At 44.5% G+C, this 14,063-nt stretch overlaps 1 protein-coding gene across 1 annotated transcript in view; it reads right to left on the reverse strand.

Moving 5' to 3' along the window:
- Nucleotides 1–521: 521 nt before the first annotated feature.
- The window catches only part of lamb2 (laminin, beta 2 (laminin S)), a 63,072-nt gene continuing 49,530 nt past the window's right edge, over nucleotides 522–14,063 (reverse strand). Inside the window, exons 27-34 of the mRNA XM_079581012.1 lie at nucleotides 13,479–13,720; nucleotides 11,894–12,097; nucleotides 11,650–11,794; nucleotides 10,593–10,800; nucleotides 8,993–9,134; nucleotides 6,860–7,036; nucleotides 6,590–6,749; nucleotides 522–665 (exon numbers count right to left, since the gene is read on the reverse strand). Of these exons, the coding sequence (XP_079437138.1) occupies nucleotides 529–665; nucleotides 6,590–6,749; nucleotides 6,860–7,036; nucleotides 8,993–9,134; nucleotides 10,593–10,800; nucleotides 11,650–11,794; nucleotides 11,894–12,097; nucleotides 13,479–13,720 (1,415 nt within the window). The 3' untranslated portion in view covers nucleotides 522–528. The remainder of the gene's footprint in view (nucleotides 666–6,589; nucleotides 6,750–6,859; nucleotides 7,037–8,992; nucleotides 9,135–10,592; nucleotides 10,801–11,649; nucleotides 11,795–11,893; nucleotides 12,098–13,478; nucleotides 13,721–14,063) is intronic.

A 14,063-nucleotide genomic window follows, 5' to 3' on the forward strand; every position in this document is an offset into this window, starting at 1 on the left:
CACATTTCCATCCTTGTTTTCGTCTCAGTTCTGTCGCTATTTTCTCACCTTTTTCCCAGAAGCTTTTGGATTGGGGTAAAGCCAAACTGGAGAAAATGCTCTCGGTTCAGGTGGGAGTTAAGGGGTTAACCCAGAGCATTTTCTCAGGTCAGCTTTACCCAAATCTAAAAGCTTCTACACTCATACTCTACAGCAATGGTTCAAGGCCTGTATGTTAATCCTCATTTTGACTCTTTTAATAATGACTTTTATGCATCGATTCATGTATTGGACAAAAAAATAAAATAAAATGGAGAATACGGACTCTTCAGGCCAGAGTCGGCGACAAAGAGGCGGAGTCAGAGACAAAGTGGTTTGACTTTTATTCACGTGAAGCTTCAGCACAAACACAGAGAGAGGGTTTAAAGAGGAAACGTGTAACCCGGGCGTTAAACATTCTTTGGCGCCTCAGCTTTGGCATAATTTTACACTTTCAAATCACTTCATCTTCAGGCGCGTTGGTGCGTTGCTCATCGGCAGGTGCGATGCTCATTGGCAGGTGTTGTAGATCTGGATCTGCCGGTTGATGTCGTGCAGAATCCCCTTCATCTTGTCCTCTAGCCCGTCCAGCTGCCGAGCCTTGCCCTCCAGCCGCCTCTGGTTCTCCTCGTAGCTTTTCTCCAGCTCTGCACGGAACCAGACGCCGCTAAAACACCTCCTGCTAGGCTAAGCTAAGCCACTGAAATGAGTGGGCGCTAGGCTAAGCTAAGCCATTGAAATGAGTGGGAGCTAGGCTAAGCTAAGACACTGAAATGAGTGGGTGCTAGGCTAAGCTAAGCCGTTGAAATGAGTGGGCGCTAGGCTAAGCTGAGCCATTGAAATGAGTGGGCGCTAGGCTAAGCTGAGCCATTGAAATGAGTGGGTGCTAGGCTAAGCTGAGCCATTGAAATGAGTGGGCGCTAGGCTAAGCTAAGCCATTGAAATGAGTGGGCGCTAGGCTAAGCTATTGAAATGAGTGGGTGCTAGGCTAAGCTATTGAAATGAGTGGGCGCTAGGTTAAGCTAAGCCATTGAAATGAGTGGGTGCTAGGCTAAGCCATTGAAATGAGTGGGTGCTAGGCTAAGCTAAGCCATTGAAATGAGTGGGCGCTAGGCTAAGCTATTGAAATGAGTGGGCACTAGGCTAAGCTATTGAAATGAGTGGGCGCTAGGCTAAACTAAGACATTGAAATGAGTGGGCGCTAGGCTAAGCTAAGCCATTGAAATGAGTGGGCGCTAGGCTAAGCTAAGCCATTGAAATGAGTGGACGCTAGGCTAAGCTAAGCCATTGAAATGAGTGGGCGCTAGGCTAAGCTAAGACATTGAAATGAGTGGGTGCTAGGCTAGGCTAAGCTATTGAAATGAGTGGGCGCTAGGCTAAGCTAAGCCATTGAAATGAGTGGACGCTAGGCTAAGCTAAGCCATTGAAATGAGTGGACGCTAGGCTAAGCTATTGAAATGAGTGGGCGCTAGGCTAAGCTAAGACATTGAAATGAGTGGGAGCTAGGCTAAGCTAAGCCATTGAAATGAGTGGGAGCTAGGCTAAGCTACGCCATTGAAATGAGTGGGCGCTAGGCTAAGCTAAGCCATTGAAATGAGTGGGAGCTAGGCTAAGCTATTGAAATGAGTGGGTGCTAGGCTAAGCTAAGCCATTGAAATGAGTGGGCACTAGGCTAAGCTGAGCCATTGAAATGAGTGGGCGCTAGGCTAAGCTAAGCCATTGAAATGAGTGGGCGCTAGGCTAAGCTATTGAAATGAGTGGGTGCTAGGCTAAGCTATTGAAATGAGTGGGCGCTAGGTTAAGCTAAGCCATTGAAATGAGTGGGTGCTAGGCTAAGCCATTGAAATGAGTGGGTGCTAGGCTAAGCTAAGCCATTGAAATGAGTGGGCGCTAGGCTAAGCTATTGAAATGAGTGGGCACTAGGCTAAGCTATTGAAATGAGTGGGCGCTAGGCTAAACTAAGACATTGAAATGAGTGGGCGCTAGGCTAAGCTAAGCCATTGAAATGAGTGGGCGCTAGGCTAAGCTAAGCCATTGAAATGAGTGGACGCTAGGCTAAGCTAAGCCATTGAAATGAGTGGGCGCTAGGCTAAGCTAAGACATTGAAATGAGTGGGTGCTAGGCTAGGCTAAGCTATTGAAATGAGTGGGCGCTAGGCTAAGCTAAGCCATTGAAATGAGTGGACGCTAGGCTAAGCTATTGAAATGAGTGGGCGCTAGGCTAAGCTAAGACATTGAAATGAGTGGGAGCTAGGCTAAGCTAAGCCATTGAAATGAGTGGGAGCTAGGCTAAGCTACGCCATTGAAATGAGTGGGCGCTAGGCTAAGCTAAGCCATTGAAATGAGTGGGAGCTAGGCTAAGCTATTGAAATGAGTGGGTGCTAGGCTAAGCTAAGCCATTGAAATGAGTGGGCACTAGGCTAAGCTGAGCCATTGAAATGAGTGGGCGCTAGGCTAAGCTGAGCCATTGAAATGAGTGGGCGCTAGGCTAAGCTAAGCCATTGAAATGAGTGGACGCTAGGCTAAGCTAAGCCATTGAAATGAGTGGGCGCTAGGCTAAGCTAAGACATTGAAATGAGTGGGTGCTAGGCTAGGCTAAGCTATTGAAATGAGTGGGCGCTAGGCTAAGCTAAGCCATTGAAATGAGTGGACGCTAGGCTAAGCTAAGCCATTGAAATGAGTGGACGCTAGGCTAAGCTATTGAAATGAGTGGGCGCTAGGCTAAGCTAAGACATTGAAATGAGTGGGAGCTAGGCTAAGCTAAGCCATTGAAATGAGTGGGAGCTAGGCTAAGCTACGCCATTGAAATGAGTGGGCGCTAGGCTAAGCTAAGCCATTGAAATGAGTGGGAGCTAGGCTAAGCTATTGAAATGAGTGGGTGCTAGGCTAAGCTAAGCCATTGAAATGAGTGGGCACTAGGCTAAGCTGAGCCATTGAAATGAGTGGGCGCTAGGCTAAGCTGAGCCATTGAAATGAGTGGGCGCTAGGCTAAGCTAAGCCACTGAAATGAGTGGGCGCTAGGCTAAGCTAAACCATTGAAATGAGTGGGCGCTAGGCTAAGCTGAGCCATTGAAATGAGTGGAAGCTAGGCTAAGCTAAGCCACTGAAATGAGTGGGCGCTAGGCTAAGCTAAACCCTTGAAATGAGTGGGTGCTAGGCTAAGCTAAGCCATTGAAATGAGTGGGCGCTAGGCTAAGCTAAGCCATTGAAATGAGTGGGCGCTAGGCTAAGCTATTGAAATGAGTGGGTGCTAGGCTAAGCTATTGAAATGAGTGGGCGCTAGGCTAAGCTATTGAAATGAGTGGGCGCTAGGCTAAGCTATTGAAATGAGTGGGCGCTAGGCTAAGCTATTGAAATGAGTGGGTGCTAGGCTAAGCTATTGAAATGAGTGGGCGCTAGGCTAAGCTATTGAAATGAGTGGGTGCTAGGCTAAGCTATTGAAATGAGTGGGTGCTAGGCTAAGCCATTGAAATGAGTGGGTGCTAGGCTAAGCTATTGAAATGAGTGGGTGCTAGGCTAAGCTATTGAAATGAGTGGGCGCTAGGCTAAGCTAAGCCACTGAAATGAGTGGGCGCTAGGCTAAGCTAAACCCTTGAAATGAGTGGGTGCTAGGCTAAGCTAAGCCATTGAAATGAGTGGGCGCTAGGCTAAGCTAAGCCATTGAAATGAGTGGGCGCTAGGCTAAGCTAAGCTATTGAAATGAGTGGGTGCTAGGCTAAGCTATTGAAATGAGTGGGCGCTAGGCTAAGCTATTGAAATGAGTGGGCGCTAGGCTAAGCTATTGAAATGAGTGGGCGCTAGGCTAAGCTATTGAAATGAGTGGGTGCTAGGCTAAGCTATTGAAATGAGTGGGTGCTAGGCTAAGCTATTGAAATGAGTGGGTGCTAGGCTAAGCTATTGAAATGAGTGGGCGCTAGGCTAAGCTATTGAAATGTGTGGGTGCTAGGCTAAGCTATTGAAATGAGTGGGCACTAGGCTAAGCTATTGAAATGAGTGGGCGCTAGGCTAAGCTATTGAAATGAGTGGGCGCTAGGCTAAGCTAAGCCATTGAAATGAGTGGACGCTAGGCTAAGCTAAGCCATTGAAATGAGTGGGTGCTAGGCTAAGCTAAGCCATTGAAATGAGTGGGCGCTAGGCTAAGCTAAGCCATTGAAATGAGTGAGTGCTAGGCTAAGCTAAACCATTGAAATGAGTGGGTTCTAGGCTAAGCTATTGAAATGAGTGGGCGCTAGGCTAAGCTGAGCCATTGAAATGAGTGGGCGCTAGGCTAAGCTATTGAAATGAGTGGGTGCTAGGCTAAGCTAAGCCATTGAAGTGAGTGGGCGCTAGGCTAAGCTAAACCATTGAAATGAGTGGGCGCTAGGCTAAGCTAAGACACTGAAATGAGTGGGCGCTAGGCTAAGCTAAACCATTGAAATGAGTGGCCGCTAGGCTAAGCTAAGCCATTGAAATGAGTGGGCGCTAGGCTAAGCTATTGAAATGAGTGGGCGCTAGGCTAAGCTATTGAAATGAGTGGGCGCTAGGCTAAGCTATTGAAATGAGTGGGTGCTAGGCTAAGCTATTGAAATGAGTGGGTGCTAGGCTAAGCTATTGAAATGAGTGGGCGCTAGGCTAAGCCATTGAAATGAGTGGGCGCTAGGCTAAGCTAAGACATTGAAATGAGTGGGCGCTAGGCTAAGCTATTGAAATGAGTGGGCGCTAGGCTAAGCTGAGCCATTGAAATGAGTGGGTGCTAGGCTAAGCTAAGCCATTGAAATGAGTGGGTGCTAGGCTAAGCTAAGCCATTGAAAAGAGTGGGCGCAAGGCTAAGCTAAGCCATTGAAATGAGTGGGAGCAAGGCTAAGCTAAGCCATTGAAATGAGTGGGCGCTAGGCTAAGCTGAGCCATTGAAATGAGTGGGCGCTAGGCTAAGCTAAGCCATTGAAATGAGTGTGCGCTAGGCTACGCTATTGAAATGAGTGGGCGCTAGGCTAAGCTAAGCCATTGAAATGAGTGGAAGCTAGGCTAAGCTAAGCCATTGAAATGAGTGTGCGCTAGGCTAAGCTATTGAAATGAGTGGGCGCTAGGCTAAGCTAAAACATTGAAATGAGTGGGCGCTAGGCTAAGCTGAGCCATTGAAATGAGTGGGCGCTAGGCTAAGCTAAGCCATTGAAATGAGTGGGCGCTAAGCTAAGCTAAGCCATTGAAATGAGTGGGCGCTAGGCTAAGCTAAGCTATTGAAATGAGTGGGCGCTAGGCTAAGCTGAGCCATTGAAATGAGTGGGTGCTAGGCTAAGCTAAGCCATAGAAATGAGTGGGTGCTAGGCTAAGCTATTGAAATGAGTGGGCGCTAGGCTAAGCTATTGAAATGAGTGGGCGCTAGGCTAAGCTATTGAAATGAGTGGGCGCTAGGCTAAGCTATTGAAATGAGTGGGTGTTAGGCTAGGCTAAGCTATTGAAATGAGTGGGCGCTACGCTAAGCTAAGCCATTGAAATGAGTGGGCGCTAGGCTAAGCTGAGCCATTGAAATGAGTGGGCGCTAGGCTAAGCTATTGAAATGAGTGGGCGCTAGGCTAAGCTATTGAAATGAGTGGGCGCTAGGCTAAGCTATTGAAATGAGTGGGCGCTAGGCTAAGCTATTGAAATGAGTGGGCGCTAGGCTAAGCTAAGCCATTGAAATGAGTGGGTGCTAGGCTAAGCTAAGCCATTGAAATGAGTGGACGCTAGGCTAAGCTGAGCTATTGAAATGAATGGGCAAGAGGCTAAGCTAAGCCCTTGAAATGAGTGGACGCTAGGCTAAGCTAAGCCATTGAAATGAGTGGGTGCTAGGCTAAGCTATTGAAATGAGTGGGTGCTAGGCTAAGCTAAGCCATTGAAATGAGTGGGTGCTAGGCTAAGCTAAGCCATTGAAATGAGTGGGCGCTAGGCTAAGCTAAGCCATTGAAATGAGTGGGCGCTAGGCTAAACCATTGAAATGAGTGGAAGCTAGGCTAAGCTAAGCCATTGAAATGAGTGGGCGCTAGGCTAAGCTAAGACATTGAAATGAGTGGGCGCTAGGCTAAGCTAAGCTATTGAAATGAGTGGGCGCTAGGCTAAGCTATTGAAATGAGTGGGTGCTAGGCTAAGCTAAGCTATTGAAATGAGTGGGTGCTAGGCTAAGCTGAGCCATTGAAATGAGTGGACGCTAGGCTAAGCTATTGAAATGAGTGGGTGCTAGGCTAAGCTGAGCCATTGAAATGAGTGGACGCAAGGCTAAGCTATTGAAATGAGTGGGTGCTAGGCTAAGCTGAGCCATTGAAATGAGTGGACGCTAGGCTAAGCTATTGAAATGAGTGGGTGCTAGGCTAAGCTATTGAAATGAGTGGGCGCTAGGCTAAGCTAAGCCATTGAAATGAGTGGGCGCTAGGCTAAGCTAAGCCATTGAAATGAGTGGGCGCTAGGCTAAGCTAAGACATTGAAATGAGTGGGTGCTAGGCTAAGCTATTGAAATGAGTGGGCGCTAGGCTAAGCTAAGCCATTGAAATGTGTGGGTGCTAGGCTAAGCTAAACCATTGAAATGAGTGCTAGGCTAAGATGGCGGCTTGAACACAGACCTGCCAGCTTCTGCAGCTTGTTCTGGGCGTCCTGCAGCAGCGCTTTGGCCTCCTCCCTCAGACCCTCCGCTCGTCCTTTGGCGTCGAGCACGGCCTTGGCCTTCGTGTCCACGCGCTGCTGCACCTCGTGGTATTTGTCCATCAGCTGCCCCTCCAGGATCTGACACACACAGACGCTGCGGTCACTGAGACAGGCCACACCCCCTTCAGGAGGAGGGCGGGGCCTGTGTGAGGTCATAGTGTGAGGTCATAGGGACAGTGTGACCTCACCTGCTTGGCCTCGTTGGCCTTGTCCCGGGCCATGGTCGCCGTCTCCTCGGCGCGCGCGGCGGCCATGCTGTTTTTGGCGCGTTGCGTCTTCAGGGCGTCGATCTCTCGGCCCAAAGCGGCGAGTCGTCCCGTGGCGTCGCTCAGGTCTCGCTCGCCGCCCGCCGTCTCCGACTCGATCTGAGACACGAGAACCGGGAACAATCAGGGAATAAACAGGGAATAATCAGGTAATAATCAGGTAATAATTAGGTGATAATCAGGGAATAATCAGGGAATAATCAGGTAATAATCAGGTAATAATTAGGTAATGATCAGGTAATAATCAGGGATTAATCAGGGAATAATCAGGGAATAATCAGGTCATAATCAGGTAATAATCAGGGAATAATCAGGGAATAATCAGGGAATAATCAGGGAATAATCAGGTGATAATCAGGTGATAATCAGGGAATAAACAGGTAATAATCAGGTGATAATCAGGGAATAATTAGGTGATAATCAGGGAATAATCAGGGAATAATCAGGTGATAATCAGGGAATAATCAGGGAATAAACAGGTAATAATCAGGGAATAATCAGGTGATAATCAGGTGATAATCAGGGAATAATCAGGTAATAATCAGGGAATAATCAGGTCATAATCAGGTGATAATCAGGTGATAATCAGGTGATAATCAGGGAATAATCAGGGAATAATCAGGTCATAATCAGGTAATAATCAGGTAATAATCAGGGAATAATCAGGGAATAATCAGGGAATAATTAGGTGATAATCAGGGAATAATCAGGGAATAATCAGGGAATAAACAGGTAATAATCAGGGAATAATCAGGTGATAATCAGGGAATAATCAGGTAATAATCAGGGAATAATCAGGTCATAATCAGGTGATAATCAGGTGATAATCAGGGAATAATCAGGGAATAATCAGGGAATAATCAGGGAATAATCAGGTAATAATCAGGGAATAATCAGGTAATAATCAGGTCATAATCAGGTCATAATCAGGTGATAATCAGGTGATAATCAGGGAATAATCAGGGAATAATCAGGGAATAATCAGGTAATAATCAGGTAATAATCAGGGAATAATCAGGGAATAATCAGGGGATAATCAGGTGATAATCAGGGAATAATCAGGGAATAATCAGGGAATAATCAGGGAATAATCAGGTGATAATCAGGGAATAATCAGGGAATAATCAGGTGATAATCAGGGAATAATCAGGGAATAATCAGGGAATAATTAGGTGATAATCAGGGAATAATCAGGTCATAATCAGGGAATAATCAGGGAATAATCAGGTGATAATCAGGGAATAATCAGGTAATAATCAGGGAATAATCAGGTGATAATCAGGGAATAATCAGGTCATAATCAGGGAATAATCAGGTCATAATCAGGTGATAATCAGGGAATAATCAGGTAATAATCAGGGAATAATCAGGGAATAATCAGGTCATAATCAGGTCATAATCAGGTGATAATCAGGGAATAATCAGGTAATAATCAGGGAATAATCAGGTAATAATCAGGGAATAATCAGGGAATAATCAGGTCATAATCAGGTCATAATCAGGTGATAATCAGGTAATAATCAGGGAATAAATAATCAGGTAATAATCAGGTGATAATCAGGTAATAATCAGGGAATAAATAATCAGGTAATAATCAGGTGATGTGTTTAAATTCTCTTCAGATATCGGAGAATCACAAACTCTGGATTCCACATGAGCCAGAGCGATTTACTGAACTCTCTCCCTCCCTTCAGTCAGGCCCAGCTGCAGAATCAGCAGGAGGACGACTGACCTCCATGTTTTAGTTTCTTTGTGACCTCAGTTTGGTCTTTGATTCATTTCCTGGTTAGTTTATGCATGTGTGAAAGATCAGAAAGAAATCAGGTCATGTGAATATCAGATTATGCCACGCCCATAATCAGAGAACTCAGAAGCAGATCATGACCAGATGTTTGGGCTCCATGGAAACGCAGCTAAACTGAAACGTCTAATATAAACAGTTACGTGAAGCTCCAAGAACCGAAGCATCACCAGCACAAGTTATCTGCAGGTAGTGGGCGGGGCTAAGGCGGTCCTCTTTGTGGTCCCTGAGTCAGACAGTCCTCTCTGTGGTACCTGAGTCAGGCGGTCCTCGGTGGCCCGGATGTCGGCCCGCGCGGTGCTGATGGCCTTCTCCGCTGAGGTCTGGGCCGTGTGGGCGTCGGCCAGCGCCTGCTTCACGGCCTCCGCGGTCGTCCTCACCCCCTCAGCGTCGTGTCTGAGAACCAACACAGAAACACAGACTCAGTCATCAAAACATCTGGACAAACGTCTCAATGAATCCATCAGGAATCACATCTGTAACAAATCCATGTGTGTAAAACTAAAACTAAAGAGGAGATGTGGTTAAAGAGAGGAAGAAAACAGCCCTAAAGTTTAGACCAGGGGTTCTCAACCTGGGGGTCGGGACCCACTACGTGGTCACCAGAGCGTATAGATAAAATATGTATTTTAATATTATTATTATGGTGTTGTAGCAAACATGCTGTTTTACCAGGGAGCCATTATTTGTTCTAAATTTAATAAATTTTTGTTTTAGCCATTTTTTTTGTTTTGTTTAACCTATGAGGTTATAAAGGTTAACCTCTTAACTACCGTCTGAACCGAGAGGATCTTTTTCCTCACGTCATAACATTTTTTTTTTCATCATTTTTGTTAATTTTTTATCAATTTTTTTTTCATTTTTTGTTACATTTTAGTCATTTTTTTGGTCATTTTTTTTGTCACATTTTTGTGATTTTTTTGTCACATTTTTGTGATTTTTTTGTCACATTTTTGTCATTTTTTTGTACATTTTTGTCACATTTTTGTCATTTTTTTGTCATTTTTTTGTCATTTTTTTGTCATTTTTGTCATTTTTCGTCATTTTTTTGTCATTTTTTTGTAAATTTTTTGTCACATTTTTGTCATTTTTTTGTTAATTTTTTATCAATTTTTTTTTCATTTTTTGTTACATTTTCGTCACTTTTTTCTCACATTTCCATCATTGTTTTCGTCTCAGTTCTGTCGCTATTTTCTCACCTTTTTTCCAGAAGCTTTTGGATTGGGGTAAAGCCAAACTGGAGAAAATGTGCTCGGTTCAGGCGGGAGTTAAGGGGTTAATGTCCCTGTGTTTCCCCATGGTCTGACCCGGGTCGGGGTCACGATCCTAATTAACCGTTATAATGGGGGTCGCGGCTCTAAAAGGTTGAGAACCATTGCTTTAAAGGTTCTGGTTCTCGTACCTGGCCCTCTTGGCTCTCGGTTCTGTAAAGGTTCTGGTTCTCGTACCTGGCCCTCTTGGCTCTCGGTTCTTCATAAGTTCTCGTACCTGGCCCTCTTGGCTCTCGGTCCTTTAAAGGTTCTGGTTCTCGTACCTGGCCCTCTTGGCTCTCGGTTCTTCATAAGTTCTCGTACCTGGCCCTCTTGGCTCTCGGTTCTTCATAAGTTCTCGTACCTGGCCCTCTTGGCTCTCGGTTCTTCCTAAGTTCTCGTACCTGGCCCTCTTGGCTCTCGGTTCTTCATAAGTTCTCGTACCTGGCCCTCTTGGCTCTCGGTTCTTCATAAGTTCTCGTACCTGGCCCTCTTGGCTCTCGGTTCTTCATAAGTTCTCGTACCTGGCCCTCTTGGCTCTCGGCTCTTCATAAGTTCTCGTACCTGACCCTCTTGGCTCTCGGTTCTTTAAAGGTTCTCGTACCTGGCCCTCTTGGCGTCCAGCAGCAGGCTCTCCGCTCGCCGCACGTCGTCCTGCGTCTGCTCCAGGATGGCGTCCACGTTGGCGAGGCTCCGCACGCGCTGCTTGATCTCGTCGGCGAGCTGCCCGATCTGCAGCGTGGAGGCCGGGATGGAGAGCTCCAGGACGCGGTTCGCCACCGCCTCGATGCTGCCCGGCTCGGCGCCATCCTCTGGACAGAGGGGGAACAGCAGGAACAGGGTCAAAAAAATTGAGAAAAAATTGACGAAAAATTGTGAGGAAAAAATGGACGCAAAAGGACAAACGCAGAGGAACGGTTTTCAGCAGCTCTAACCTCTTAACTCCCACCTGAACCGACTTTATCCAAATCTAAAAGCTTCTTGGGAAAAAAACTTGAGAAAAAATGAACGAAAAATTGAGAAAAATGGAGAAAAAATGGAGAAAAAATGGAGAAAAAATGGAAGAAAAATTGAGAAAAAATGACAAAAAATTTGAAAAAATTGAGAAAAAATGGACGAAAATGGACGAAAAATTTAGAAAAAATGACAAAAAATGGAAAAAATTGACAAAAAAATGAGAAAAAATGGACGAAAAATAAACGAAAAATTGACAAAAAATGGAGAAAAAATGGAGAAAAAATTGACGAAAAATTGACAAAAAAATGACAAAAAATTGAAAAATTTGACAAAAAATTGAGAAAAATTTGATGAAAAATGGACGAAAAATAGAGAAAAAATTGACAAAAAATGGAGAAAAAATTGACGAAAAATTGACAAAAAATAGAGTAAAAATTGATGAAAAATGGACGAAAAATTGAAAAAAATTGACAAAAAATGGAGAAAAAATTGGCGAAAAATTGACAAAAAATTTACAAATTTTGACAAAAAAGTGAGAAAAAATGGACCAAATTTTTTTTTTTAAAATAGAGAAAAAATTAGAAAAAATGGATGAAAAAGTGTGAGGAAGTCTTAGACGAGGTTCTTACGTGTGAGGAAGACTCAGTTCTTACGTGTGAGGAAGTCTCAGAGGTTCTTACGTGTGAGGAAGACTCAGTTCTTACGTGTGAGGAAGTCTCGGATCTGCTTGATGAGGTCTCTCAGCTCGTCGTTGGATCTCTGCACTTTGCTCTTCGTGGCCGTGGCCTTGTCCAGAGCCGCCTGAGCTTTGCCTTTCGCCTCCTCCGCCCGAGCCTTCGCCTCGGCCACCTGAGCGCAGACACTCGGGAGGTTAATGAGCGTTTTAATAAAAGCAGAACATCAGAACATCAACCGTCTCATGAAAGTGTGAAGACGTGGGCGTGGCACCTTGAGGAACAGCGCCTCCACTTCGCCCATGGCCTTGTGCAGGTCCTTCTCCGCGTGCTGCGACCTCTCCAGGGCGCTGTCGGCCACGGCCACCGCCCCGTTACAGTTCAGGCCTCCGCAGAAACGCCGGCCCTCGTCGTCTCGGCAACCGGCGCCGCCGCACGGGGCCTCTCCGCAGGGGGCGTCGCCCGGGGCCCCGCACACCTGCGCACAGAGGGGGCGGGGTTTAGAGGACAATAAAATAAACAATAAAACGACAATAAAACTGAAATCACAATTTAAATTACGATTCCCAAAAGTGAAAGACTCCACAGTGTGTCTCGTACCTTCTCGCTGATCTTCTCAACAATGTGACAAGAAAATGTGACAAAAATGAGACAAAAAAATGAAAAAAATGACAAAAAAATGATAAAAATGAGACAAAAAATGACAAAAAAAGGAAAAAAGAAAAAGAAAAAATGTGACCAAAAAATGTGATAAAATGTGACAAAATAAATGACAAAAAAATGACAAAAAAGAGGCAAAAAAATGACAAAAAATGATAAAAATGAGACAAAAAAATGAAAAAAAAAAAGACAAAAATGAGACAAAAAAATAAAACAAAATGAAAAAAAAATGAAAAAAATGTGACCAAAAAATGTGATAAAATGTGACAAAATAAATGACAAAAAAATGACACAAAATGAAAAAAATGTGACCAAAAAATGACAAAAAAGAGGCAAAAAAATGACAAAAAAATGATAAAAATGAGACAAAAAATGACAAAAAAATGACAAAAAAATGATAAAAATGAGACAAAAAAATGAAAAAAAGAAAAAAAAATGAAAAAAATGTGACCAAAAAATTGGATAAAATGTGACAAAAAAAATGACAAAAATGACAAAAAAAATGACAAAAAATGACAAAAATGTGACAAAAAAATGACAAAAAAGAGGCAAAAAAATGACAAAAAAATGATACAAACGAGACATTTTTTTTTTTTAAATGATACAAATGAGACAAAAAAATAACAAAAAAATGAAAAAAATGATAAAAATGTGACAAAAAAATAACAAAAAAATTGACTAAAAAATGACAAAAATGTGACAAAAAAATGACAAAAATGTGACAAAAAAATAAAAAAGTTACAAAAATGAGTTGAATTACCCAACAAAAAAATGATGGGAAAAAAAAATCTGATGACGTGAGGAAAAAGATCCTCTCGGTTCAGTGTGTCTCGTACCTTCTCGTTGACCTCCCTCACGTCTCGTACCTTCTCGTTGACCTTCCTCATGTCTCGTACCTTCTCGTTGATCTTCCTCATGTCTCGTACCTTCTCGTTGACCTTCCTCATGTCTCGTACCTTCTCGTTGATCTTCCTCATGTCTCGTACCTTCTCGTTGACCTTCCTCGTGTCTCGTACCTTCTCGTTGATCTTCCTCATGCCTCGTACCTTCTCGTTGACCTTCCTCATGTCTCGTACCTTCTCGTTGATCTCCCTCATGTCTCGTACCTTCTCGTTGACCTTCCTCATGTCTCGTACCTTCTCGTTGACCTCCCTCATGTCTCGTACCTTCTCGTTGATCTCCCTCAGTGTCTCTCGTACCTTCTCGTTGATCTTCCTCATGTCCAGCCCCTGCGCTCGGCCGCCCAGGTCGCTCAGCGCTCGCCTGTTGGCGGCGTTTTTCCGGTTGAACTCGTCCTTCTTGGAGGAGATCAGCCTCTCCGTGCGGCGGCGAGTGTCGGCCGACTCGCCGACCACGCTGGGCCTCGTCACCGTCGACTCGTTGGCTCGTCTCTCGGCGTCTCGCGAGCCGTCGTACGAGCCGCGGATGCTGTCGAACGCTCCTGCAACGACCAGTGTGAAGGCAAATATGTGAAAACAAACCAAAACAAGGCTAAAAGAACTCAGACTGAAGTCCTGTTTGTTTGAGTTTGCAAAGTGTCCATCAGATGAAGACGACGTATTGAGGCTTCTTGTGACCAGTGTGGGAAACTTACTGTAAGCCCTTAACTCCCACCTGAACCGAGCACATTTTCTCTACTTTGGCTTTACCCCAATCCAAAAGCTTCTGGAAAAAAGGTGTGAAAATAGCAACAAAACTGAGACGAAATGTGAGAAAAAAAGTGACGAAAAATTGATGAAAAAGTGGCAAAAATGTCACAAGAAAATGACAAAAAATGGATGGAA

The sequence above is a fragment of the Gobius niger genome (assembly GCF_951799975.1).
Source record: "Gobius niger genome assembly, chromosome: 22".
Taxonomy (NCBI): Eukaryota; Metazoa; Chordata; class Actinopteri; order Gobiiformes; family Gobiidae; genus Gobius; species Gobius niger.